The sequence below is a fragment of the Scophthalmus maximus genome, chromosome 1, assembly GCF_022379125.1.
Source record: "Scophthalmus maximus strain ysfricsl-2021 chromosome 1, ASM2237912v1, whole genome shotgun sequence".
NCBI classification, from domain to species: domain Eukaryota; kingdom Metazoa; phylum Chordata; class Actinopteri; order Pleuronectiformes; family Scophthalmidae; genus Scophthalmus; species Scophthalmus maximus.
The window spans coordinates 24,270,291-24,298,279 of record NC_061515.1 but is presented as its reverse complement, the minus strand read 5'-3'; the positions used below and the strand labels follow the sequence as shown (position 1 = coordinate 24,298,279).

Below are 27,989 nucleotides of genomic sequence, written 5' to 3'. Positions count from 1 at the left end.
TTCTGGATCTGCCCATTTAATGAGTTCCATGTTGGTGGGTGCCTCCAACAACATCTGTTGAAATCTGTTCATCCGTGCGTCAAAATTATAGGATTTCTGATTTACAGTACAGTACAGTACAATGAATGTGTGAATGGAACTTATATTGCGATGCTCAAAATGAAAAATTTCAACTGTTATTGAACTTTTTTTAGACAGTGTCCCTGTGTCGTACAGACCTCACTGGCAAATATTTACGGCAGGTAGGGAAGTCTTAGTCATCTGAACCCTCAGCTTGAGGTCTGATTTTGTTCCTACAAATTGATTTCATTAGCGGGAAGGGGGCAGAAGGTAAGGATGCAAATATCGAAAAACCTCAACCATGTAAATATCCGCACACCCCTAAGGCAAAGTGACAAATGAAGTGTAATATATGTTTTTTAAAAAAGCTTTGGGCAAGGAGCCACAAGATGGATTGCTAATAAACTGGCCTGAGGTGAAACAGCTTAAAGGTCTTGTTCACTGATGTGATGTCTCATCCGTCATAACTGAATATCATTAGCTGGCGAGAAAAGCTTATAACATTCCCCACAGCAGGGTAAGCAGGAAAATCATCTCGTTTTTGTTTTTGTTTTACTCCATCATCCCCGTTTCCTTCGAGTGATCGGAATGGAGTAGGACACAGAGGCTCAGTCGAATGCCGGCAGGCCAAAGAGCTCCGGCCGGAACTCCTCCATGCTCCTGAGTCGCAGCGTGGCCTCCTGGGTGAGGATGGGGTCCAGGTTATCGTCGGGAATCATCACCACCTGCATCCCCGCCGCCAGTGCCGCCTTCACGCCGTTGGGCGCGTCCTCGAACACCAGGCACTGAGCAAGGACGAGAGAGTGGAAAACAAAGTGATATTATCCTATAAGCCTATTAAGGGCTACAGGATTTCACCCCTGCACACGCTGCAGAGCGGAGGGGGGAAAAAAACAAACAAACATGGGGAAATGGGGAACATTTTCAGCGGGATGAACTTGACACTGCTCGGAGCGGTACCGTTTACCTCTGCCAGGTGAAATATCCTTTTAATCTACCATTTGAAGAAGGGTAGCCCCCTGCAGCCCTGCTTCTCTGGCTTTGTTTACATTTTCAGAGACGTTCTTTCACTCCGAAACTGATTTGAGGTGTTGTGGATATCAGGAGGCTGGACATGACACGTTTAAGAATGACTATGTAAAGACTTTCTGACAGCGTCAGAAAGATGACGACTCTTTGATTTTGTTTCTCGGGCTGTGGAAACAGGAAGTGGGGCTGCCCAGGCTTCTGCAACAATTGATAGAATATAGGCATTACCTATATTCTATCAATCATAATACTACTACAATTTATTTTCCCCTTTTCTGGGATATGTGTGTAGCGTATATGCCTACCAGTCCCAGTGGAATGATATTGAGTCGCCCTCTGCTGGTGATTCCAGAGAATACAGGTTTTAGGCACTTCCGCGTGGGCTTCATTTTCCGGACCCGGTGACTAAAGTCCATTTTTATATACAGTCCATGGTTGTGCCAAACCATAATGGGCTCATCATGACTGCCCCAAGAGGGCGGATAGAGGCAAACACGTAAAGGTACTCAACAGTTGGTGAGAGCAGCAGTTGTAAATGGGTGTTTTTCCAGCAAATGGTCACTAGTGGCAACAATGAGCCCACTGCACACTTGAAAATGTATTTATTTACAGTCTGTAATAATTGATAGTACATGATGTTTAACTTTGCTTCTTATTTGACTGTTAATATAAAACATAATATGGCTATACTGCAGATCCAGTGTAAACATGTGCGCCATGTAGTTAAAGTGCTGCATTCAATGTATCATCATTACATATGGTTACTTCGTGCATCTACAGCCGGGCGACGACATCACTTCAATGACAAACCAGAACAATAAGTGGAGAAACTTGCCCAGTTGGGTGGGGACCGACAGGGCAAGAGGACTCACTGAACAGTATGATGAGTATTAAAATGATGTGAATCATATGCTGTGACCTTCACAGTCACCAGATCTCGACCCAATTAAGCAGCTATGGGAGATTTGGAGTTTTACTGCTGTCTTAAACGTTGGCCCCAATCAAAACACATAAGGAGAGAACATATTTTGGAAGAATGGAGTACGGAGACTTGGAAAATCAATGCCAAGGAGACAGTTACTGTCTCAAAAACGATTTCAATTTTTTTCCAAACAAATTAACGTAATAAGACCCTTATATGATCATGTGTTATCTTCATACATCAACAAGTTGTACATTTATCTTATTATGTCATTGGTAATGTCATAGTCTTTTTTTACAGTGGATGTTCTCTGCTTCCACTAAAAGTCAAGCACATTTGTAAAATGTATCACATTATATATTATATTTTATATCATATACTATTGTGTGCTGATACCCGAGATGTTTCAATGTCCCAGGTATGCAGAAATAGCGACTTTCCAGAGTGGCCCATTAAAGAATAGTTAATTATGTATATCCCCACTTTCAAAATCGTAGGATGAAAAGTCTGATTTTCATCTGCTTCCCTTTTGTGAGACACCCCCGTCAGTAATACTGCTCTGAGACGCCCTGGTCGAACTCACAATACCCGCTGTGTAGTTATCAGCTGATCATGCACTAAGATGCGGCTTTGGTGGTGGTGAGGGGGAGTTCCGCAGCTCTGCTTGCCTATGAGTAAAAATCAATGCACGCCACTGTGAAGTGGTGTCAATAATCCTTATTTGACACTATGTGGTCAGTGCAGTCTCTGCTAATTAATCTTAACCATAACAACAATGTTGACAATTAGTGCCGGAAGACCAAAAACCAGAAATTTTGTGAATTTAAGGGAAACTGTTATCCTTTTAGGATTTACTATAAATGTATGCTAGAGGTTTATCTTTAAACTTGTTGCTGCTTCAGTGAATCCCGTCTATTAAAATATGGATATTGATGTACTCTGTGAGGCAGAGCTCTGTCACTGTGATCGGCCAAGCCAAGTGAAAATATGGAAAACAGGCTAATTGGCATTTGAAAATACGTTTCATTCCAACAGCCGCAGTAAATGAATATGGCTGAACCTACACCGGGAGGTTAATCAGTTTTTCAGTATCCAATAAACACTTCCAGAAGTGTGCAGACAGGGAGAGGGAAGGCATGAGGGCTCAGCGATCCGAGGGGTCAGGAGGAATGGTTCACGCCGAGCGTTCAACAAGGCTTGAAGCTGGACACAGACGCAGGGACATTGGTATTTACACATTCGGTTTGCAGAGAAATGTTGTTAGGCAAAATTCATAAAGACTAAGAATAATCTTTATGACGTTCATGTTTTTGGTATGAATTCTGAGTTCCGGACTGAAATGAATAAAGTGAGTACACGGTTCAGGGACAGATCCTACGCACGTGTTGCTAAGATCTTTTTTTCTAAAATCAAGAACAGGGCGCAAATTAGAAATTGAAAGGAATCCATTGTATTACTGAATTCAATGGAAACTTCGACTGCAGAATGCCACATTCAAAACAAGGACAGAGTAGGTATTACGTAAAATCCACATAATTAAATATACAACCCGCTGATCTGAATGTACAGTATATGTGCGAGTAACATGACTAACTGCATCCCTTTCCCTTTCTCCTAAACCTCAGCTGATGTTAATTCCTTCCTACCATGAAAACCTCTGTTCCCTATAGCTCATTCAGTTGACTAAATTCAACCAAACCTTAAACATAGGCGTAGGAGATCAGAAAACGGGTAATATATTAAATCATATGTGTACTAGTCATATGGGATGTTTTACAAATGACCTGTCTAGTTGTTAATGTATACTGAACCTTATTGCATTTCAACAAAAAGTTTATTTGTCACATAAGAATTCATCACAGAGATTCGACCAGACTTTGGGACATTACAAAAAAAAGTGTAAAATATATATAAAATAAAGGCTTGCATGTTTATATACATACATGTGATATCTAGATAGGTGCTTACAAAGTCACATTCAAATTCTTTGTTGTTTCATGCTGTATTTTGTTGTTTGTTGAGTGAAATCGGGGTCGTCTTTGGTTGGAAGTTGAGAACTCGTTTCACGGCGGGATCGAGGACCATTGTTTTATTATGCCCCAAAATGCCTTTGACTTGAATTGGAAATGCCTCTTTTTTTCTTTATTACCAACATTGGATAGTGAATTCATTATAGGGTTTAAAAAAAGCAAGACATTTGTAGTTGGGAACGGAACTTCAGTATGAACAAAGGAAAGCTCGAGCCCGGGAGCCCCGAGGACCGTTTTTTCATCTCAACTCTGTTACTCAGGTAGAATAAAGAGGCCTCCTCCACTTTCTTTTATACACTAATTGACTTCTGTGATGTCACTAAGCCTGAAACTGGATGATGTTGAACAATGACGGGCGGAAACACTGAGAGTGCACAACAGAGGGGCCCCTGCTAATTCCCTTGGACGGGAGCAATTAAAACTAGTAATTACCCGATGAGCTGGCGAAATGACCTTTTAATCTGCTTCCAATGCGCCGTATTGAAATGGATCAAAACAGACACAGATGCATTGCAGCTCACAGTGGATTGATAGCTCTTGTGGATTATAAATATAAGTTACAGAAAATGGAGAAAAAAATCCATTGTAGTTGAATGGACAACACTGTGTGTCTGTACCAAGTATATGCATGAACTCAGACACGGGACACAGCAAGCTCTGCAACCCAAAAGCTAAGGCACAGGCCTAGCCTGATGGTGGCAAGGCGTTACGGCATCCATTTCTCCCGAGTGATAAAAAAGGGGCAAGGGGGTTGAAGTGGTGTGGGTGTGTTGTTGCTGTGAGAACGATTGATCGAAGCTTGTTTGGGTAATAGATTCATCGGTCTGAAGGTTTATCAGTAATGTTAGTGTCGACATATTCTACCTGCCAATGCTCCTTTACAGATGCTGTTTGATTGCATTTTTTAAAAAAGCTCCCAAAAGCTTTTTTTCTTTTCTGAAGACCCTGCAATTTTGGTTGGAGAACAAAGTTTTAACAATCCAAGTAAAAATCGCAATTTAATCGATGTGTGCGTCTCTAAGATACAGATATAAGAGACAATGGGCCTCCCGCAGGAACTGCAGATTTGTTCTTAAATCGTTCGTACGTGTGATTGAGGAGAACCTTGTAAGTATGCACAGCATTTATGGGTGGTGGAGACCTGTCGTAGGAGTCGTAGGAGTCACGATTATATAACGTCAGTGAACATTTTCCTGAGGAGTTTATGGTTCAATCACTAGTTTCAAGTCTGTTGAAATGTTCATTTAGTAAACTATGGTCTCATTTATAGTTAAATAGACGCTAAAGCACTGTAGCGTGGATACAGCGTGATTGACAGCTGGGCTGTGCAATCGGTGCATGATTGCAAGTGTAGGTGGGCGCGCAGTGGACGAGCTCTAAGTCAGACCCAACCCCAATTCTACATCCAGTTGCAAAAAACAACAACAACATGGCGATGGTCAAAATGCAAAACTCGAAGCGTCAAAGCTGCAGCTCACAAACCAAAGGGTTGACGTCACGGTGGGCTGCCACTTGCACTTGGAACATTCGTCAATTACAACGTCTTAAAGGTTTCTGGAGAACAGTGCAAGTAAAAGCAGAATGTCTGCCACTCAATACACATTATGTTCGAGGCTACTGCCGAGATAAAAGATTTTAACAGGCTCTCCCTCCTGTGAGAACAGCCGCCGAAGTGTCCCCGGAAATGAACGGCAATTTTTAAAGCAACGGGAAAAATGTGGCTCAAGCGGCTTCAACACTTGCAGTCACACAGAGGAAGTAACATGCTGCAGTCGCATCCGTCTGATGTGCTAATGAAGCAACGGACACAGACAGACATCAATGTTTACTTTCTGTTTACAATTTCAGTGGTCTGTTAAGCAGAAACATAATCTTTGGGCCAAAGAATACGGCTTTTGAGATTAAAAGCTCTGTAATTGAGTTTGAAATAAAGCATTGCAGTAAAACACGAACATTGTCGTGCTTCTACTTTGTCGACAAGGAAGCGATTCTCCTCATGCAAGGTATGAATCCGCGGCAGCAATAAAAACACTGGAAATCTAAGCGCAGTCACTGATTTACTGAGGAGATTAATAAAGCCATTAATGATCAGTTATGAGGAGACGGATCTTACACAAAGATCGCAGCCAAAATAATCTGCTGTCTCAGCTCACACACAGACAGAATAACCTTTTAATATTGACTCTGGAAGACAAACAATCAGTGATTGGTCAATACATATCTCCCACAGAAATGTAACCAATGCTAATCAGCCAAATATCTAGATACATACAGTACGTGTTCACGCGAGGGGCAAGTCGCACGCAAGAAAACCTGTGTGTCTTGCTCGAAAAACACAGGATCCTTATCCAGGTTTGATCTTGAGCCCCTCAAAGAGAAGTGATCTGCATGGACGACAGAAAACCTCTACATTTGAAATGTCACAATAAGTTGTACGCTCAAAAATCAACAGAAGCAGCTGTGACAATGGAAACTTGAGAGTTTTGAACCCTGCTTAATTTCACACATGGCCGATGGCTGCGTAAGGTGAGCATGACTGTTGCGTTTTTCTATTTCAGAGAGTTGCATTTCTAATTTTCAGAAGCAGCTCAGCAGATTTCCACCGTAGGAAAGGTGCATTCTGAGATTACCTGCTTTTATAACCAGGTGGCATTATCTGGTGTTTCTAAATGTTACGGCCACTCTGGCCTGTAGTGACACTCACCCTGAATTGTGTTATCATCAGGTTTTCGATCTGGTTTACAGAGATGATGTTATGGAGCCAAAATGCGCATATAACATGAGAATCTTTTATGGATAATGAGAGATTTGGATTGTACAAACTCACCTGGTCCATTCGGTAAACATATGAATCCAATTGTTGTTGTGAGAGAAAACAGTTAAGTGCACACATTTCTACCACAACGGGACTTTATCAGGAATGGTGAACCCTGCAACATCAGAGTTAACATGAAAATGATGCTACAATGATTATTCCTATCATCAATGAGGTGGCTAAAAGATTCGATTTTCCTTCATCAATTACACAAAGACATTTGAAGGTGTCAACCTGGAATAGTAGAAAATGACTAACTGCATTTTATTTTCAACCATTCTCTGACCAAGTGCAGAAGAAAATCAATATATTCAAAAAAAAAATTTGGATTCATGGATCATGACGATAATCATACGTTTTGACACAGTAGCACTGAGTTAGGTGGAAAATGACTTGAAGCATTATTTACCATTCATATGAGAGCCAAACTCCATTCCCAGTCCAATCTAATTTCTCTAATCCAATGTAGATGCAGTCGGCACTCAGCAGCCATCCTTCATCATTAAAAATGTGCATACCCCCACAAATCAATAACACAACTCTCAGGGAGACTAGGCTGTGGAATCGAAGAGAGCGGCCCGGCTGATCAAAAACAACACCACTCCACTCCTTTCTGAAACAAACTATTTTTAACTTTTGACAATCAGTGACCTAGATTGCCTGGAGAAAAAAAAATCGCCAACTGCCTCCTGAGGCTTTGCGCAATGACACAAAATGTCCACGGCGGATCATAGCAAAATCCAAACACCATCGACACAAAGGGCTTATCCAAAGGCAAGAAGAGCTATTCGAAGGAAACGGACTGTGGACTGAATGACCAATAGCAAGAATATTAGATGTTGTTTTCACAAATCATTTCCTGTGAGGAAGAAGAAAAGAATTGCACATGGCAGGTGGCTGCGTCGCAAAAAATAACAAATGCACATTTCTCCCCTTTGGATACTGAGTTTTCTTCCCAAAGGACAAAAAAAATAACGTGCGATATAGTTTCGCCTGAGCTTTAAATGCCGCTCTTTAATACATCACGTCTCTATTTGGATCGAAGGAACAAACAGTCATGTTTCAAATAAAAAAAAGACTCCTCCGACTCTTCCAGACATACGACATGAAAGCCTTCTGAGCTGGTTTGCGAGCGACGCCGACTGCTCTCCTTCACTTTCCCCCGCGGGGAGACGCGGCACCTGCTGGTCCCCTTGCTTCATGAGGTGCCATGGAAGATTTACAGCCTGTCCACAGGCCTGCGCCCCAAAAAGCACGCAAGATTCATCAGAGGCAGCATAATCTGGACTCACTGTGTACCCAAATCGGCAGCGGCGAATGAGACGAGACAAAGGGGATGTGGGGTGAGGCCAGAGCTGTGAGCTGTGTGTGTGTGTGTGTGTGTGTGTTTGTGGTTGGCACAGATGCAAACGCGAAACCTTTGCTATTGTCTCAAAAAAACAACTGGCCCACTAACTGAGACACAGTCGACTCCTTCAGGGGAGCTTGTTGTGGAGAGATGACAGCAGCGATGCCTGCGTGCGGCGATTTGGAGAGGATCCAGGCCTCGTTTGGCTGCAAACCCCGCTGCTGGCTTCGACGAGGATGCCTCTACAACCGGCGGCTTCCCACGAGGCGGGCATAATTGAGCGGTGTCCCTCTACATTTCAGCTGGGTTTTACAGGCGCTGAGATAGTCAGAGAGATCAGTTCTTTTATGCGCAAAGACGAGACGCGGTACAGTCATTTTAGCCTGAGGGGTCCGCACGGCGCTGTGTTATGTACATTCACTCCACCGGTGAGATGAGTCCATATTCTAATCAAATAGACAATCACAGCTACTGTGCATATTTCTGTTAGCAGTCCCCAGGGAAATATCTAATGACTTCAATTATGTTTTTATAATTATTAAACTGAATTTAAAGAAGCTTCCAGTGGGGATTATAGATCTTGTAAAACAATGTAGTAGTCTAGTCAAAACCAGATGAGATTAAGTTTCATTTTATTATAAAAAAGGGCTATTTGATTCAGTAATCATATTTACTACTTTGAATCAACGATTTAAAAATGGAAAAATGGTAGGGAGAGTCTTCTCGATTGAAGTGACGAATCTAATTTGCACAATTTGTGCTGACAATACAGTCAACACAAAGCAAAGGCCTTGAATAGGAGCTGTTTGTAAAACCTACTTGTTTTTTTGTGCGTGTGGAAAATGTGAATACACGTTATGTTTAAGTCAAATGACGAACCGGTAGATGCAGCGGGAGGCACCAACAATGAGGTCTGTATGTTTTTTAACAAGCCTCGCTCATTGAGCGACCGGTTGCACGTGCACAAGCCTGATCTGCATTTTTAACTCTCCAACACGGAGACACGTCCTTATTTAGCTGTTTGCGTATCAATAATGCAGTCCGATTGGCCACTCTCAAAACCTGCGAAAGGGAATCAAATACGACTTTCAACTACGGGGACGACGTTGCATCAGTGAGGTTCTCGAAAAACAAAAAGAACACAACACACCAAATAAACCGCAGCTTTGCTCACAAATTGAACGGCCCTATTCCTCGCCGCTACGGTAATGCCCAATCCGATGAGGAGTTTGCTTCTGCGGCCCAAATATACGGGCTCCTGGTTCAGCTTCCACACACCGCTCCTCTCTTGTGATCTTAGTTATCCGTTGTGTTAATGTGTCCAAGCACAGTCAGTGTATTGCCCACACATTGGTGGTGTGCAGAGAGAAAATTACAAAAATCATGTCACTGACCAAATGACTTACCCAACTGGTAAGCGATATTTCCACAATCTAGACAAATAAAAAATCTGATTAGAACATTTTACTTTCAGGTCAAATCCTGCTGAGGAGGAAATACAGCTCATTTACAATTTACACACTTAGTCCTTCACTCTGGTCCTAATTCGTCTGATATGTTGCCTGAGTTAAGTACTTATTTCCCTTGGTTCAGTTCCTTTTCACATAAAGAAAAAATCAAGAATAATCACCACAAACCATAGGAGAATGTTCTCTCCACTTATCACCTCCACCAAGGAGGGAATGTTTTCCTCCCTGTCAGTTTTTCTGTTTGTCTGACAGCAGGATTGTGCAAAAAAAAATGACAACCTACTAAACGTGTGTCCTTGAAACTTGGTGGCTTGGTGGAACATGGGCCAAGAAAGAACCCATCGACTTTTAACAAAAGATCTCGACAAAGGGGCAGATGCAGGAAAACAACCAATTTCAATTTCCAATTTAACAGTACAAAATAGAGAAGGTGTGATAGCACCTTGATACTTATAATTTTGATCTTGTGCTTAAGAATGTGCTGCATGTTTTCTCAAGAACTTTGTAAATACAAATTTATTTAGCACTAAAAAGAAATCAAATATGTGTATTTACGTCAACCAATTAGTCAAAGCACCCACACAGCTGCAAATGGTGACTGCAGAGGAGTCAACATTCTTTCTCTTTCTCTAATAATGCTGCAATAATAGTCTTTTCTAGGGGAGAGCCGTAAACACCGCTCTACCAAGAAGCCTCTGGGGGATTCATTATTACAGCACTGAGACTGCTGACTACCAGCTGATACTGTACATCTGCTGTGCTCGACTTGTAGCTCGTTCTGCTTAGCAACTTTGTCGGCATGTGACACCAAGGACAGCGCACGTGCTTGGTTGAATTACACTTAACTCTGGTGGGAGCACACTCTCTACATGGCTCTGGAAGCTTGTGACATAGGTCTATATTAAGCGAGTAGCTACCCCAACACAAGGTGACAAGAAAAAAAAAAACCCCACACGTGCATATGATATACGGTTGCACAGAATAGTATCTGCAAACGCAAAACCATTCTCGTAATTAGAGATGAAACGGCATGAAAATGTAATATTATGGTTATAGTGACCAAAATGATCACGGTGATTAGTATCATCACATAACCGTATCGGTTTGGGACCTAACGCATTTAGGTTATGCAGCAGGACAATGATCTAATACACATAAGCGAGTCCACCTCCGAAAGCCTCAAAGACATAAAATTAGGTTTTGGAGTGGCCGAGTCAAAGTCCTGACTTTAATCCAAGACCATAAACCAGCATAAAAACAAAACTCCAATGCGGCTGAATTTAAACAATTCTGCAAAAGATTAGTGGGGAATACTCCTCCACAGCGATGTAAGTAGACTTAATTGCAGTTGTTCTTTCCAAGGATTGCAAAATCAGCTATTTATCTTCAATAAACAGAATGCTGCATTTTGTGTTTACTTTTGTTGTCTTTATCAAAATTAGTTGACATTTGAATGCCACAAAGAAGGCAATTACTTTTTCACAGCAGTGTACAAAGGGCAATGGTTGAATGTGATGAAAGGTACACCTCTCCAACTTAAAATTTAGGGGTGGAGGTCTTGTGTTGCAGCCAGTGGCAGGGGGAACGCTTCAATGGTAGAGGGAAGAATGAAATCAGTTAGATATCATCAAATTCTGGAAGCAAACATCACACTGCTGTAAAAAAAAAAAAAAAGAGTCCACGATGGACCACCTCAAGAGGTGCCAGCTGAAGGGTTGGAAATCAGGGTTGGAAATCTGTGGCTACCTTAGAAGAGCAGTGGAGCACGGACGACGACCCGAGAATGTCAAAACTAGAAGCCAGGAAGAAAGGGTCAAAATCAGGAATTTAGTCTTTTAGCGGCTACAAAAAAATGATTTACAAGCTCTTGATACTTGCCAAAAGGAGTGTAACAAAGCACTGACTGTAACAGAATGAGATCTCTGTTAATCTATACAAGGTCTTGCGTATTTGCGTAATGTACACAGATATGAAACATTCCACACATTGCGAAACACACATTTCACAGAACATAATGCATCAACCTTCTAAGTCTCTTATGATTGACTTGCCCACTGTGTGTGAACAAACAGATCATGTGCTTTACCTAGAGTTGTTGCCACGTTCGCTCTCAAGAGAGCCATGAAAGGAAGACGGCAACAGCCGCAATAAAATACGGCTGTTGTTATAGCTGAGATGCGCGGCTGATACATGATGTGACACGTTAACAAGCTGACACGCTCATGTGTGTGTGTCAAACACACAAGTACGAACGCGCTCCCCGATAAAGTTGTAATGCGTGTGTGTGCATCATGCATGCGTCTGTGTCCTGCGCGCAGTGGCGAGTGAATAAGCGACAGTGACAGATTGCCCATCGCATCTTCCAAATGATCCCGGAGCCCCGGGGCAGCCTGAGCAAAGAATGTGTAACATTTCATCATCTCTGTTGTGGAGAGCGGAGAAAAAATAAAGCCAGTGCTGATCATAGACGGACTTTTACGACGGAGGATAAGAACAGGACGTGCAAGTGTGTGTGTTTATCAGCAACATATCTCAAAGGTCACACATTCATCCAAAGTGGTTCAAGGTCGACCCTGAGGCCTTTCGAGTTCTAATGAATTCCACCAAACAGATGTTTGATGTGTCATATTCCAATGCTGAGAAAGATTTTGAGAAAGAAAAAACCCTCTATATTGTCGTTTATGTACTCTGCCCATATTATTGCCACGTTGATAATTAAAATGCATCAATATATATAGATATATATATATATCTATATATATAGATATATATATAACCTTTTCACTTTTTTTGAATAACTGAAGAAAAATATTGAACTTTTTCAAAATATTCACATTTTTTGAGCTTCACCTGAATATGGTTAGGGTTTTTCATAAGAACAATTTGTGCATTTAATTTAGTCCCTTCAACTTGTATTTCGGAATGGACAAAATTAAGTAAAATGCAGTATGACATGTTTATTATTAATATATTGGGGATTATTGTTGGTATATTTGAATGCGAATGAACACGTTTTTAATACAAAAAATCAGGTAAAACTATTTCCCATTGCATTTATTAAAATTATATTAGTGCAGACTTATAGAAATGAATGTCACGATCCTAGTTTATTAGTATTACAACAAAAAACGAATCAAAGGAATCATGTAAAGCTTCAGTCTGCATGTTGTTTGGAGTCGCCTGCTTTGATTCGCAGCTGAAATGGTTCTTTGTTTAACTGTGAAGAAACAGTGAAAGAAACTGACGCATTTACTGACTGACACAGTGCGATCACAACAGAGGCAGCGATCACTGAGCACATTTTCATTAGGAGATAACTTGTGCTGTGCGTAAAGGGATTGCAATTGGCTCAAAGAAAAGCCAGTAAACAGCTCAAGGACCTTATACAGAAAAAGAAAAATTAGTGTCTGCAAATCTCATAGCCGCCCTTTGCATTGCTTGTGGTCTAAAGAAGACGCTGCTGCGGACTTAGCCCGCATATCTGAAGTCTGTGATGATAAAGTATCCGGCCAGGAAAATACAAACAGGGACAAGGAACGGAGCCGAGTATCCGGATGCAAGTTGAGCAACTTGTACGCTAGAGTAGATAAGAGGAATGCAGAGAGCTGGGGAGTGTGGGCTAAGTGGTTTTAAATCAACTTGGCCATCGCTACACTTTAAACCATTCCCCAAACCCTAATAGTTTGTCAGAGCTTAATCCTAAAGGTAACCGAGGCGAACCCCTCGGCCTGAGCACTGTTACGAAACCTCTAAGGACTGTATCTTAATGTTCTCCGGGAACCATTTAAGGCGCCGTGCATCATTTCCAAAGGCCTCTCCACGACAACAGATGTAACTGTTCTATGAAGGGACCCTGGCCATCTGGCACAATCAAGCACCAGACTTGAGAGAAATGAAATGGCTAAAATTATGAATGACTGATTGGAATTCCAGAGCTTGGAAACTGTGTGTTCTTCCCCCCCATCCCTCCTGTTGGATCCGAGCACTGATTCTTTAGAATGAGAATCCATAAAGCCCTGATGATTTCTGAGGGATGAGAGCCAATAAAAGCAAAGGGGGTGGGGCAGGTCCTGAATTATAGTTGCTGTGTTGTTGCAGTATCATTATCTGCACATCCACAAAGCTCCTGTGTTCAACAGGGAATTCGCCTACCTTATCCGCCCTGTGTGAGAACCTTTTCCTTCTCTCCCTCATTTCTCGGAGAAGGCTTTTCTTAACTCTCTTCTCCACCAAACTGTGTGGTTTGAAATTGGCTTGTGATAAAACTGTTGTGACAGAGAAATAGGCCAGTAAAACTTTCAACATTCCCTTTTGAGGTTCACTGATTGGTGTCTGGAAGGAAATGCCGTATAATCATCTGACACTCCCAAAAAAATCATAACATTTTGACAGAGCTGCATTCGGAGCTTGTTTTGTCTTTGATCTAAGGAAATAAACACATATTAGGTGAAATGTATAACTCAAATCCTCTAAGAAATACATGGTAGGGGTAAATACTGCTTAAAAAATGAAATAAAAATAAAAAGTATTTCATGCAATATCATGATCTACAGATGTATGGGGTCATAGCTGTACTTTGTAAATAGTGAAATGTACAGTTTGCAGAAAATAAGTGTATAATATCAGTGTGTGTGTGTGTGTGTGTGTGTGTGTGTGTGTGTGTATGTGTGTGTGTGGGTGACTGGTACTGGATTAGGCCAATACTGATATAGAGCTTAAAAATAATGATGTGCTTTGTTTAACTACAGATGCCACCAGTGCAATTCAGTGTTGGTAGTGCAAATTTAAATGAAAAATAATAACAATGATTATTATTACACTACCAATCAGTATTGCCTGTCACACAGTGAGAATGTACATATATATATAATGCTTATCATCCCCTCTCTTGTGTTTCCTCCTTCAAACACTGATCTTCTACGAGAGGCTTGGGAGCCTGAGGGTTTTGTGCATATATATATATATATATATATATATATATATATATATATATATATACACATACACACACACACACACACACACACACACACACACATACACAAATATTTTTTTTTAATGGAGCAAGAATATAACTTTTGGCAAATACAGTGAGTTGCCTTGATTCCTCTGTCATCAGAGCTCATCTCAGAATGTCTGTCTCATGTCTTAAAGTACCAAAGAGAAAGGAAGGGATGGATATGAGGGAATTAGTTAGGAATCAGCTATCTGGTAGATATTTCATCTCACTACTCGAGTGGGTCACACATCTTGGGCGATTTGGACGTGAATAGAAACAGTCTGTGTTGTTTCGATTTCTTCTTCTTCTTTATTAAATTTTCCGTCAGACTAGGCACAGAAAGCCCATTGTTGTCTCCCACCAGATAAAGACAATAAAGCGTTAGGTCTTTTGCACGTGATTATTTGCATATTGAGTCCGCTTTGACTGGTCATTAAGACAATAAAAAAGCGCTGTATGAGTGCAGTCCCATTTACCTCGGAGTGAATGTAGAGGGAGCTCCGGCAGCTCTATTGCCTGCATCCTCACACTCCGGTAGATATCTGAGTGGGTAGGCTCCACTGCGTCTCTCGCCAGGACCACGGAAGCTAAAAGGCACTCAACGCCACACTGTTGTCACTAGCCCCAAATGTTCTTGTGACAGAAAAGCTCAAGAACACGTTGCTCCGCTTTCTCAAGGCACCCTTAAAAAGAAAAAAGCACTTTTCAGTCGCCCGGCTACACAGCGGACGGAACGAGAATGCTGTGATCTTAAACAATACAGCTGTCTACACAGGCCCATGAGAGCGTTTCCATTCAAGCAGGACTTCAGACTCAACCGCTATTGTATTCAGACAAAATTCAATAAAAACAAAACTAAACATTTAATTGCTTACACACTGCTAAACATTTCGCCAATAATGACAAATATCTCAAACAAATCTTTAATCCGAAAAGAGGAAAGGGAATCTTAAACTAAAACTAGAAAGTCTCACGTGACAGCAGGCACATGATGAGTGGAATCAACAACACCAGTAAAGACACGGTCAGTGGAGGGATTGAGTGCGAGCTCTGGGAAGAGCAGTGCAGAATGTATTGGTGCAGGCAACTTCCTCCTAGCGGGCCTGCTGACGTGCCATCCAACCTCTGCAGCTCATCCAGAATGCTGGGCTTCAACCTACCGAAATTCCCCCGCACTTCACCGCCCCTCCGCCGCCCTGCACTGGTACTTGCCTACCGTTCGACAAATGTCCCATGGTCAAAAACCTTACACCCCAGCCCGTCCACTCCGCTCCGCTACTCCCTCACTGCGAGGGGTGGGCAGCCACCGCTCGACTAAGTCCCGTCTGTTTAACACCGTACAAACTTGCGGTCGTTTTCACCTGTTCAGACTGCAACTTAGTCCAGGACAATATCTTTATGGTTGCTTTGGCGAAAAAAAAGAGCGTCAGCTAAATGAATGTAATGTGAAAATGACCAATGAATAGGAAGCATTTACAGAGTGACCTCAAACTTTTAACTCCAGTGTATGTAACGTTTTGACATAAAAACCTTAATTCACACATATGCATTAGAAAATCTATGGGCTGGTGTGCATTTGGAGGTAAGGGGGGGAATATGGTGAGCTCAGTGAGGGTTGTAATGGGCCAATTTAATGTTGAGATGGAAAAGTTCATGTCTTAATTGTGCCTGATTTGAATATCTGGATTATTAAGCCTTCCCCAGGTGTAATGTATGATTAATGACAGGGGAAGAACTAGTTCTCCCTTCCTCGCTCCCTCCCTATCAGCAGGAGCATGAACTAGCTCACTTTCATGTTTCATTAATCTTATTCAGGCTGCCGAGCACACCTATGGTAAAATCTCCTGTCTTATCAACAGTGTTAACTTTGGAGTTATGAAAAATGTCTGTGCTCTCCACGGGAAAGAGCGCAGTGCTTTTTCTTTTCACTTTTGGTCAGCTCTGACAGCGGCGTCGACACCACATTACTCACCTGTGAGGCCAGTGAACTGTGGTGTTCACAGTGAGGGACGTGAGCGTTTCTCCGCTCGGCCCCTGGCATCCTTGGTATCACATTAAATCAGCCCCTGCAATATATTTGCTTTGCCGCAGGGAACATTTTCATAAAAGCATTGTGAATAGGGCTCGCTACACTTTTCTCGCTCTTCCTATATTGCATCAGGTCGTACGAGAATCCTACACACACACTACATATTATACCTAATTCTTACCAAACCAATGTTCATGTATTTGTGTTAAACTATTAGGTGAGATTAGATACAGATCTGTCCCTACACTTCTGAAATTAACCATTCTCTTATTTTGATTATCTCCGCCGAAAAGGTTACGCTTGTTCGGTTGTTTGTCTGTCAGCAGGATTAAGCAAAAATCAGCGAACAGATTTCCACTTGGAGGTAAGGTGGTGCATGGGCCAAGAAAGAAAACGTACAATTTTGGGGCGGATGCAGACAAAAAGACAGATCCATGAATTTTTAACACTTTCCTTAACATTGCGACATAGGGTGGGTTTTTCTTTTTGACATTTTCACAAATTTCTAAGGGAATAAAACATGGGTCTTGATAAACAAAACAAAAAAGTGGGCATATGTAGGGAAACTGATATATATATAATAGTGCAATTTGGTGTGGATCCAAATCAAAATCTGGATCTGTTGAAATTAAATGTGGCTTCATAAGTAGACTGATGGACCTTGGCGGAGGTATGAGCTCTACTGAGTACCATTCTGGTTTCCGATATAGATTGCCACCTTAAACTTGCTGTATGAAATTCATTAAAGGTTCATTAAAGCTTTGTTTGCAGATAACATAGTCATTTGAGTAGGGAAATCTGCAATACCCTGTTGACTAAAGGGATCCTCCCATGTTTAGTCCATCAGCTAACACAACTAAAACCATGTATGAAAAAAAAAGGGGGCTAAAAGAATAGGCAGGATGTGCTGTTTTTGTAGTTTGACCACTTTTTCTAACCTTAAGGTGGCATACGTCTGGCCGCATCAGGAAAACAAAATTTGTACCCGGAACTCACCACCAAGGCGGCCAACTAGCTCGCACGTTCTGCACCTGTGTGCGAGGAAATAACTCTCCATACCAGCAAGGGTGGGCAGTTTGTACACATCATTCAGAAAGGGAAGTCTCAGTTTGTCAGTCCTATTGTTTAAAAAAATCATTCACTGTTGACAAGAAAACAAAGAGTATGAATTGTTCAGAAAATCCCATTATTACTAAATCTACGTCTGCCTGAGCGGACTGAACGTGTGACACGTATCCGCCGTTCTGCCTGTTTCTCACATCTTGGTGACCAACGAAAAAAAACAAAGAGTTGCATAAGGTAGGAAGAGCCGACATCGTGTGTGTGTGTGTGTGTGTGTGTGTGTGTGTGTGTTTCTTCGGTTTACCTCCCCCTCCATCCCCTTCCTTCCCTCTGTCTCGCGTCTCCGCCGCTCACCCATCCCCCTCCCGTCTGTCACGGAGCGGGGAGCAGGGGAGTGACGCATCATCATTCGTTATTCCACTGAACACTCTGTCGATTCCCCCTCTGAGCCGCAGTTTCATATCTCATCAAGAAAAATGCGAGCCCTAACCGTGGCTGGCTGCAGATTAAAAAGTCAGGTGTGCCGTGCCTCAGGCGGACCTATTTGCAGCAACAAAAAAAAGAAGGCTTTAAAGTGAGCCGAGAGGAGTAAGTGAGAATATATCTATTGGATGCCTCGAATTTCCCCGTTAAATTAGGATGTAAATGTCCAAATGCTGTGTGAGGAGAAATGCCACCGTTGTTCTCTTTTTTAAATGATTTCCTTTTTTTGACTGCCCCTTTATCATTATCATATTATCCAGAAGCCAATTACGAATGCAAGTTTTTATATGTGATATATGTTACCAATCCCTTTTTATAAAGGCCAAGGGTTCTCACATCGGCTCTGGCAGGAGTGCTGAATGATGAACATGTTACGTAACTGTGTGTTGGGGAGAAAAGATCAGTTTCCATCTGCCACACTTATTCAAGGCTGACTACTGAAATATAGCACCTTACAAATTACTGTTGGGATTGTTTTTAAGGCTCCCTGATGATTAGAATAACAAAATTTGAATCGCCACATTCGTGCTGGAGTTTTTTAAGAGAGTCCTCCAAAAAAAATAACTCTTAAGAGCATGAGGAGAGGGAGACATGGTGACAGGGTACCCTAGATATATTAACTCCCATGTTAGCGGACGGTTCTCCATGTATGATACTCAAGCCCCTTCACTTTGGCTACAGCAAACACCGTCTATCGTTGTTAAACCTTTTACAATCTATCGCGTGGCATTTCATTGTCAGCATTTGCATTTGATTTGTCCCATTTTCAGTTCATCAGTCAACTGTGGAGCACTTTGAACTGCACTAACCTGTATAAAAAGGTGCTATACAAATAAAGTCCGATCGATTGATTGATTGATTCTTTAGATTGCTCTTCCTGCGCGCTCAAATCCTCTTTCTGGTGATTCAGCATTTAATGAGCAACAGCTCCGTGAGCACACCGCCAACAGTGCAACACTGGACACAGCTATTTGCTTGTACACTGCTACGGCTGAAGTAGATGAGATAACACACGGTGAGGAGAAATGAACATGACGGCAACAAACAACCATCGACATTTGGAGCCACTTCAATTATAACGACGGAGAAAAGTGTGCGTGTAGTACTATTTTGTACAACTGCTACAGTGTCGTAACATTATCTTTTAGCATCACAACAATGGGACATTGACACATTGTTTGCAGACGGAGCATTCAGTCTCAGTGAAAATCAGTGTTACAGTCTGTTTGCCTGCTTTGGCGTATTAAACACACAACTTGACCGCCAAACACATCTCGGCCACGGGTCTACGACATGGGTTGTATATATATATATATATATATATATATATGTATATATATCCCATTATTACTAAATCTACGTCTGCCTGAGCGGACTGAACATGTGACACGTATCCGCCGCTCTGCCTGTTTCTCACATCTTGGTGACAAACGGAAAAAACAAAGAGTTGCATAAGGTAGGAAGAGCCGACATCGTGTGTGTGTGTGTTTCTTCGGTTTACCTATATATATATATATATATATATATATATATATATATATATATATATATATATATATATATATATAAAGGTCGGTGTGTATTTATGACACACACAATGTACAAGTTACATAACATTAATTTGGGCCTCAATAAAATTTGTCGAACAGTAGTTACTGTATCCGTCTACCGCATAGACTGTTGTGACGACCCGTCCCACCACTGTTGCTTCTCTGTGTTTCTAACCTGTGTGTCTGTGTTCCTGTGCAGGAGGCAGAGTGTTGTGTCTGCCAGCTGAGACACTCCTGTATCACATCTGCCTGCCGGATTATGTGTCTATTTGTGTCTACTGGAAAAATCAGTTCTCTCTCTCCCTTTCTTTCTCTTACTCCTCCAAGCCAGCAGGGTTTTTTTTGGTTTGTGTTGCCATTTAAGGTTTTGTTCATCCTTTTCACTTATTCACTCACATTACTCATACCCCCGCACATGCACTCACTAAACCGCTGAAAATACTGATTTTAAAAAATGTTCAAGATATATTTGCTTAAAGTGAAATATTGGTTCAATAAATTTATCTTTCTTTAGCCATAATAACCTGTGTGGTCTCATCAGTTCATGACAAAGGGGCTTGTTTAATTTGGTGGCAATTGTTTTTTTTGGACTTTCCTGAGAGTGTTACTAGCCTGCTGAGCACTTTAATATTCAAAAATGAACACATGCGTAGTCCAGGTCTGGAATATGAAACCTGAAGTGCCCGAAGCGAAAATGACTCTACTTCTCAACTGATTTATAACGTCAGTGAACATTTTACTGAAAGAGTTTATGGTTCAATCACTCGTTCTGAGTCTTCTTCATAACATCATGATGTTCATTTTGTAAACTGTGGCCTTGTGTAGGGTAAAATAGACGATGAAGCACCGTAGCGTGGATACAGCGTGATTGACAGCTGGTCAGTCCAATCGGTGCATGGGTGCAGGTGTAGGTGGGCGCGCAGTGGAAAAGCTCTAAGTCAGACCCACCCCCAATTCTACGTCCGGTATCAAAATAATCAACAATGGTCAAAATGCAAAAACTCAAGGCTTCAAAACGGCAGCTCACAAACCAACGGGTGACGCAATGGTGGGTTGCCACTTGGTTTACCGTCACATGCTGCTCTGCATTAGCAGGACACGCGTACGTTTTCAAAACCAAGCTGGTATAGGGCAAAAATTAACAATTTAGTGTACAAAGCCCATGAAGGGGAAAAGAAGAAATATGTTTAAAACAGAAGGAAGAGACTTATTCCTGTGTAACACTGAACAAGACAGCCGCCATCATTACGTCTGAAACGACCCGTATTAATGCTTCAATCAGTTAGAGAGAACACACCATCTATTTTATATCAAATGCAATTTGTTTGGAGGACATAATGTCTGTAAAGGGAGACAGTGCATATATACTGACTGATGTTTCCTGGCTATGATAAGTAGCCTCCCGAGCGGCAATTCCCTTTACGATGAAGAAGAAGAGGATGAATCCCGCCTGATTCATTGGCAGTTGCTGCATCCTATCCCCACTCGCTGGGGATAAGGAAAACATGACCAATGGGTTTGGTGGAGGTGAAAAGAATAAATGCACCCAAAGCATATCCTTCCATATATAAAAAGCAGTCCTTACGCCACCTCGATGCTACCTGCTGCTCCAAAAAGCGTCTGTAACTCAGTGCAATCTTTCAAAGAGCGTTCACTTCATCAGTCTCTCTGAAGAGGTGAGACACGTTCCTGGGGTTTACCGTCCATAAAGGATGAATGAGACTCAACTGCAGAACTAACCGTGTGAGTCTGAAACCCCCTTCTGTAATTTTAATAAAGGTAAACAACAATTAATTTGTTGGGCTGCAAATAAACCGCAGCTCCCAGGAAAGTTTACCAGCGCAGCAGCACCGGCTGCTTTTGTCATTGTAACAGTTTTTGTCTTATTCATGATACCAAGTTATTCTATTTTCAAAGTCTGAAACCATCTAGTCTCCGGTGCCACGTCCTACCGCTGGACCACAATCCTGGACTTCAAAATCAATAAATTATGAACACAGGCCTAGGCAGTGATTCTCCAGTGAAAATGTACATCACATAGAGCGTATTACCAAAAAAAAGACACTAGAACATTTCACTATTAGGAGAACAGAATGAAAATCATGCACTTTGTTCAAACCACCAGACACACTACCATTTCTTTTCTTTTTTTTTACACGTGATCCTCAGTGTGAGTGTTTTTCGCCAAAGTAGGTCAGGCCGCACACAGTTATTAGGTGTCTTTTAGTGAGATATTTGGCAGCTATTTAAGAGTGACTCAACACTGCGAAAAGCTTCCAGAGTGTCTGAGAATACATCTTAAACAGCCCGTGAACCCTGAAAGCTTGCCACTTTTGATCAAAGTGCCACAGCGGAGTCCGGCCTGCTATCACAGCAAACGGGGCACATTAGATGTGAATAAAAAGCGACCGGCAGCTGAACACAACCACATATACTGTGCATATTGTTAGACATACTGTTGACATGCAAGTCTTACGTCTCCTCCACCCAGCTGCAGCAAAGGAACGGCGTAGCTCTGAGCGCTCGAGGATCATATTACCAACCCCGAGATTCAACTAGAGGGAACGACACTATGAGCTATGAGTGTACAGAACCCCCCGGAATTGGCTCTTGCAAATTGAAAACAATGGCGACGCTGGAGGACGGTTAGCCTATTGGTTACTTCTGAGCGCATGGCAGTAAAAGCAATCCCTGTGCCATTGTAGATGGTCTGCGAGGGCAATACATCAACAACACTGCGACAATGGCAAGTATCTGCCGCGACACTGCCCATACAGTGGATTTCATCATGGTGTAGTCCAATCAGGGCAGGGCGATAAAACTCCAACGATAATTATCGCGAAATAACTTTTCCTCGATAGAAATTGATGACACGGTCGATATAAACTTCGATGGCACTAATTCCATCCATGTTTTGACATTTTGGAACGTTTAACTTGTATTAGCGGCTTTCAATAGTTTAAGGACTGATGTAAAGGAGCGAGAATACAGTTAAAATGTCCCTTTCCCGTTGCTGTAGATTAATGATTGTCTGTTATATGATGGAACCACATTATGGAATAAACTCAGAAAATTGACCCGGATGGTCTGTGATGTTTTATGCAGTATGAAAGTTTGAAATCTGCATCTAGTTACTCAGACTCGCGGCCCTCCGTTGACTCTTTTATGCATTTGTTCACCATTTGAATATCACTTCAAAAAAAAACACCGGCAAAGTGGATTGACCCTGCAGAGAATATATTTAAACATCACACATGAATTCAGACCGGGGTCCGTCTGTAATCTGTGGCACTTACCTTCTCCGGAGGAGCAGGAGGGTTGAATCTGCTGGCACAGACGAGGAAGGAGTCGGGCTGAGGCTTGGCGTTCTTCACTTCGGGATCATCGCCCAGCACAATGTGGTCAAACAGACTGAAAAAGGCTTTGTGCTGGCCCGTCTTCATCCGGAACGTCACATCGGCTGAGCTGGTTGCCACCGCGACGGGGACCGCGTGCTTCAGGAGATGGCGCACCAGTTTCTCCACACCTGGCGGAACACATGTTGCAAAGCGAGGCTCCGGGTTAGACTAATATATCAGTTACACAAGGCCAATGTTTTCAGTAAAAATTCTTCCATGCAGGCCCTCATAGACTGAATACATTTTTATTCTTATTTTTAATTTCAATGGTGCCTTGAGAGCAGAGCAGAGTGGTGGGAGGTTTTTGATCTACAGTTTCAAGGATGAGAGTCTATAAAACCTATCATTAAAACTCCCTCAAGAATGCACACCTTTAGGTGAAGAGAAAGCGCGGGCACTGAATGCATCCCTGTTGCAGCCGGTAAACAGTGCTGCTCTATACCACCGCTTCACTTCATATCACAGCCGCATTCCAATTCTGAATCTTGCATCTATTTTATTAAAGTTTGTTCATCCGTCAGAACAGAGCCCGCTGCTTCACATTGCACATATTAGGGGAACCACACTCCTGGTTATTCCGCTGCTATGCTATAAGTGGAGTATTATTTATCTGAGACCCCATGCAGTGTGTCTTCCCTAACCCTCCCAGATAAAACCCTGTCCCCGTCAAATATATATATGGTCAAAAAAGTCAAGTACCACAGTGATACAAACTAACTAACTGGCAGTAGACCAGCACGTGTAAAGGGAGGTAAAAAAAAGTTTGAACACTGCACTGGTGAGTTTGAACACTGCAATACTCCCTACCCCTAACCAGTTGTCTCTGCTGTGCCTACCCATAGCCCAAGCTCTGACCACCACTAAGGTATAGCTACAGGATAAGAATATTCTTACAGGGAAAATATACTGCAACATGCTGACAGAATAAGATATAAGACCCAAACTTGTTTTATAGTGGAGGTGGGGCCGACTCGGCAGAATCAAGACTTCCTCCGCTAACTTCATTAAAATGATTATGCCATTATGTTAATCAAAGACTGTAAAGACAGCAATAGCATGGGAGCATTGTCCTATTCAGGAATGAGGAGGCTGAAATGACCCGTTGCTTATAGTTGAATATCATAACAGAGCAATATGGACCAGATCACGTCTGATGCATCCGTCTAGTGTTGTGCTGGTGGTAACTGCTTCCTCATTAAGCCAATCAATGGACGTGAGCTGGACGCAGGGAAGTGACAAAAATAGATCAAATATAGCAGCAAGAGGCGATTGGATATGACTCTGCACTACGTCCCCCCTTCATGGGGTGTAAACCAAACCCTTTGTGTTCATTCAACAGATGGCTTGAGAGGTCTCCAATGAGTTTGGTTATGATAGGTGATAGGCATCTTGAGTTATTAGCATATATGCTATAGGCCGGGCCCAATTCAACGAATCAAGATAGCGCCTCAATTTTTGATCAATACTTGGCCCCCCGGAGCATGCACACCGATTTTGGTGGAATTCTGTTCAGTGGTTATAGACATATACGTTTGTGGAATTTGTGGCGCCCCCTACAGGTTGGTAACAAATTGCCCTTTTGGCGCAAAATGTTGTCACCTGTCACAAATCAGTGACAGTCGATCGGAGTCACGGTGTGCGGGGCGTAGTCTTTCCAAAATTGAATTTGTTGAACTTAATTAAAGTGCCACCATGTGGCCAATTTGGATGATTAGGGTTCTTAAGCCAACGCACATCATTTTCAGGGGGATCGTTCAGTGATTTTGAAGTGGGGTTGTATGAGTCACTTATGCATAGTTAATGTCACATTATGGAGATGGTGATCAGCTATGTCATTTTACTGTAGTAGAGGGGACCACCGAAAAATGTCTTTTTGGCCACATTTTCAAACGTTCCCTTAAAAAATATATATATCTGTTGGCGCAGTAATACCTGGCCAAAGCACTCTTGAAAAAAAATTGCAAACTTAAGCGGCTGTCTGAAGCAGTGAAAAAATACTTCCTTCAGCATACAATTAAATGTTGTTTTTTTTTTGAGTTGAGCATTCCAAAATGTGGTGAAAAAGACGTTTTCCTGTGGTCCTGAAGTCAGACGTTACTTCCACTTCTCCTCCAAACTCTGTTAAATGACATCGCTGATCACCATCTCCATAAGCTGGAGGTCGAATGGTGATGATGCCTTGGACAGATTGTTAAATCCTATGAGGCAAATTGTAATTTGTTAACAAGGCTATATAAATAAAATTCGACTGATTGATTGATGATAAATATTATAAATGGTACTGTGTATGCCTCCCAACAGTTTACAATTGGACACATAAACATCTTGTTCTTTTACTGCTTTTGAAATGTGAGAAAACAATATCAAAGATCTTGTGAGACAAATTACCTTCAATACTTTTAAAGGGACTTTTTGTAAAAAAGCATTTAATTGAATTCGATGCTTTTTAAAAACCTATTTAAAGACCTGCAGACGCCATATGTTGTATAGTCCATTAAAAATAAAATGAAACGAAAAATCCCTATCCGAGAGAGCAAGCTCTACAGTACCTGAATGTACCAGCGTGCATGGCATGCGGCTGTCTCTGCGAACAGTTTCCTTAGCTCTTTATCACATCTGCCCACAGGAAGCGCGTTTCAGTGCGTGCCTGACTAATGTGCATTGCTAACGTACAATGGTACAATGGTACACAGCAGCTGAACAGCGGCGCCCCGATGCATTTAGGACGGAGCCGACAAAAGGAATGAATATCTGCATAATGGTTCTGCTAAGTCGACCCTGACAATCAGCGGCTTTTCTCATCTTTGTACAACAGCATTACTGCCGCAAATGAAATGTTCTCCATTTTAATTCAATAAGGACACAACGTTCTGAGGATGAAATCCAGGCATCAAATTGACAAATTCAATTATATGAGAGACCGCCGCACCTTGCTGAATTACCATCTTTGTGGAACAAAAGTGGACACGCTCACTGGATGTGCTGTTATTTCTGAACCAATTTCTGACTGTCCCATTTCGCGGGAAACGTAGGTTTTCATGAAGTGGCTTATTGTAGTGTGAGGTGAAGCTGTGCACAGATACACGATACGATACGTACATTAAACTAAAAGCGAACATCGGGCCGTAACAGTGAACACCCACTTGAACTTGTTACTGGTTGTTATTTTTAACAGTTTACAGGAGAGAGAGGGGGAAAAAAGTCAGAAAAACAGTTGTTCAGCTAGAAAATGGGGGAAAAAATGTGTTGTCAAATAAATGCAAACGTGCCCCATTGGTTGAATGGCTGCATTAATGGCACAACATACACACACACACACACACACACACACACACAAACACGTACACAGGAAGGGCAGCAATCCACCGTGGCAGTGGCAAATTTAAGAATACCTGGCATGAGCTTGGCAGAAGGGAATATCCTCTCCTGTATTTGTCTGCTCTCGGCGAGGAGCTCTTCGGCCGTCATGGGGAGCTCCAGGGCGTCCCGGATGATTTGGGCGGCGTCCAGAGCCTTTTTGCCCATCACCGAGGCCTTCACCTCCCACGTGTACCGCTTCCCGAACCGGTCACATATTTCCTGGAAGGACACGGTGTACAGTCGCTCCGTGTCTGAAGATAGGAGGACAGAGGAGGGACAAATCAACGTCACGTAGGATTAAAGAGTGGAACCTCTGGAACAGGACCACAGACCCATTTTTTTTTTTTTTTAAATCCTGCAAAATGGACAGAGGCTAAAGCTTGGCTGTGTGACCTAGTCGTATGTGAAAGTGCAGCATTAAACATAGCTTCCTGACGAACACCGCATTTTGTGGATTTGCATTGTGAACTTTCAATGTGTATTAAATGGCAGCCCAGAGGTATTTCATTTAATTGTAAATAGAGTTATTTTTGAATGAGGTCTGGCCTTGTCCGGGACGAGGACCTCATTCAAAAATAAGTCTATTTACAGAGTATATAGACTCTATTAGTCTGTTGTTGTTTATTGCTGTATTTATGTCTGGTCTGTTTTTACTGTTCCGCATCTGTTTTTATCTTGTAAGGTGTCCTTGAGTTTCCTGAAAGGCACGCATAAATAAAAGGTATTATTATTATTATTATTATTATTATTATTATGAGAGGCCAGGGCTTAGCGTGCGCGTGCGTAGATGACGATATTTAATTCGGCAAATGTCTGAATGATAAAAAAATAAATAAAAATGTAAATCTCTCTCTAATCTTAACTCTCTAAGTTTTCAAAGGATTCGCCGTCACAGCGCGCCTCTTGTGTGGGAACCTTTAGTTCGGGTAAACGTCAACCAGGAACCTTGTTTGTTTCTAAAAGTTTGCAACACGGAACATTATTTTTTCAACGGTGCCGATTTCCCTCTCTAAGCAAACGATGTAATGCTAACTCAACACAGTGTGGTTAACTGTGATACGCTGTCATGGATATGTGCGACTGGACAACGTGACGAGAGACAAACAATTAATTTAGGCATAAAGACCTAATAACAATCCGTCCATATCGAAGAGGACATGGCTCACAGGTTTGTAGCAGCCGCTCGACACAGACATGTTTCCCCCTCGCGAGTGTAACTTCCGTGTTGAACGTGACGGGGGAAAAAAAAGGGGGACAAAAACAAACTAACACTGATAATTGAGTTTCCACATTTTTTTTTTAAAGCTAATAATAACTAGTGGCGCGCCGATAATACCACGAAAAAAACTTTTCACGCATTCATTGTTAAACTTGCTCAGTTGAAACAAACAAAAAAGTAAAACGTTTTTGTCTGATATGAAGCTGCAGAACGCAG

At 42.0% G+C, this 27,989-nt stretch overlaps 1 protein-coding gene across 1 annotated transcript; it reads right to left on the bottom strand.

The window, feature by feature from the left end:
• On the bottom strand, positions 1-27,809 carry LOC118311826 (pseudouridine 5'-phosphatase). The gene is made up of 4 exons (XM_035635919.1): positions 27,681-27,809; positions 26,587-26,805; positions 23,093-23,322; positions 1-845 (listed from the first exon to the last, which is right to left on the bottom strand). Exons 1-4 carry the CDS (start codon positions 27,748-27,750, stop codon positions 669-671), a joined length of 696 nt encoding a protein of 231 aa, XP_035491812.1. The 5' UTR covers positions 27,751-27,809; the 3' UTR covers positions 1-668.
• Positions 27,810-27,989: the final 180 nt, after the last annotated feature.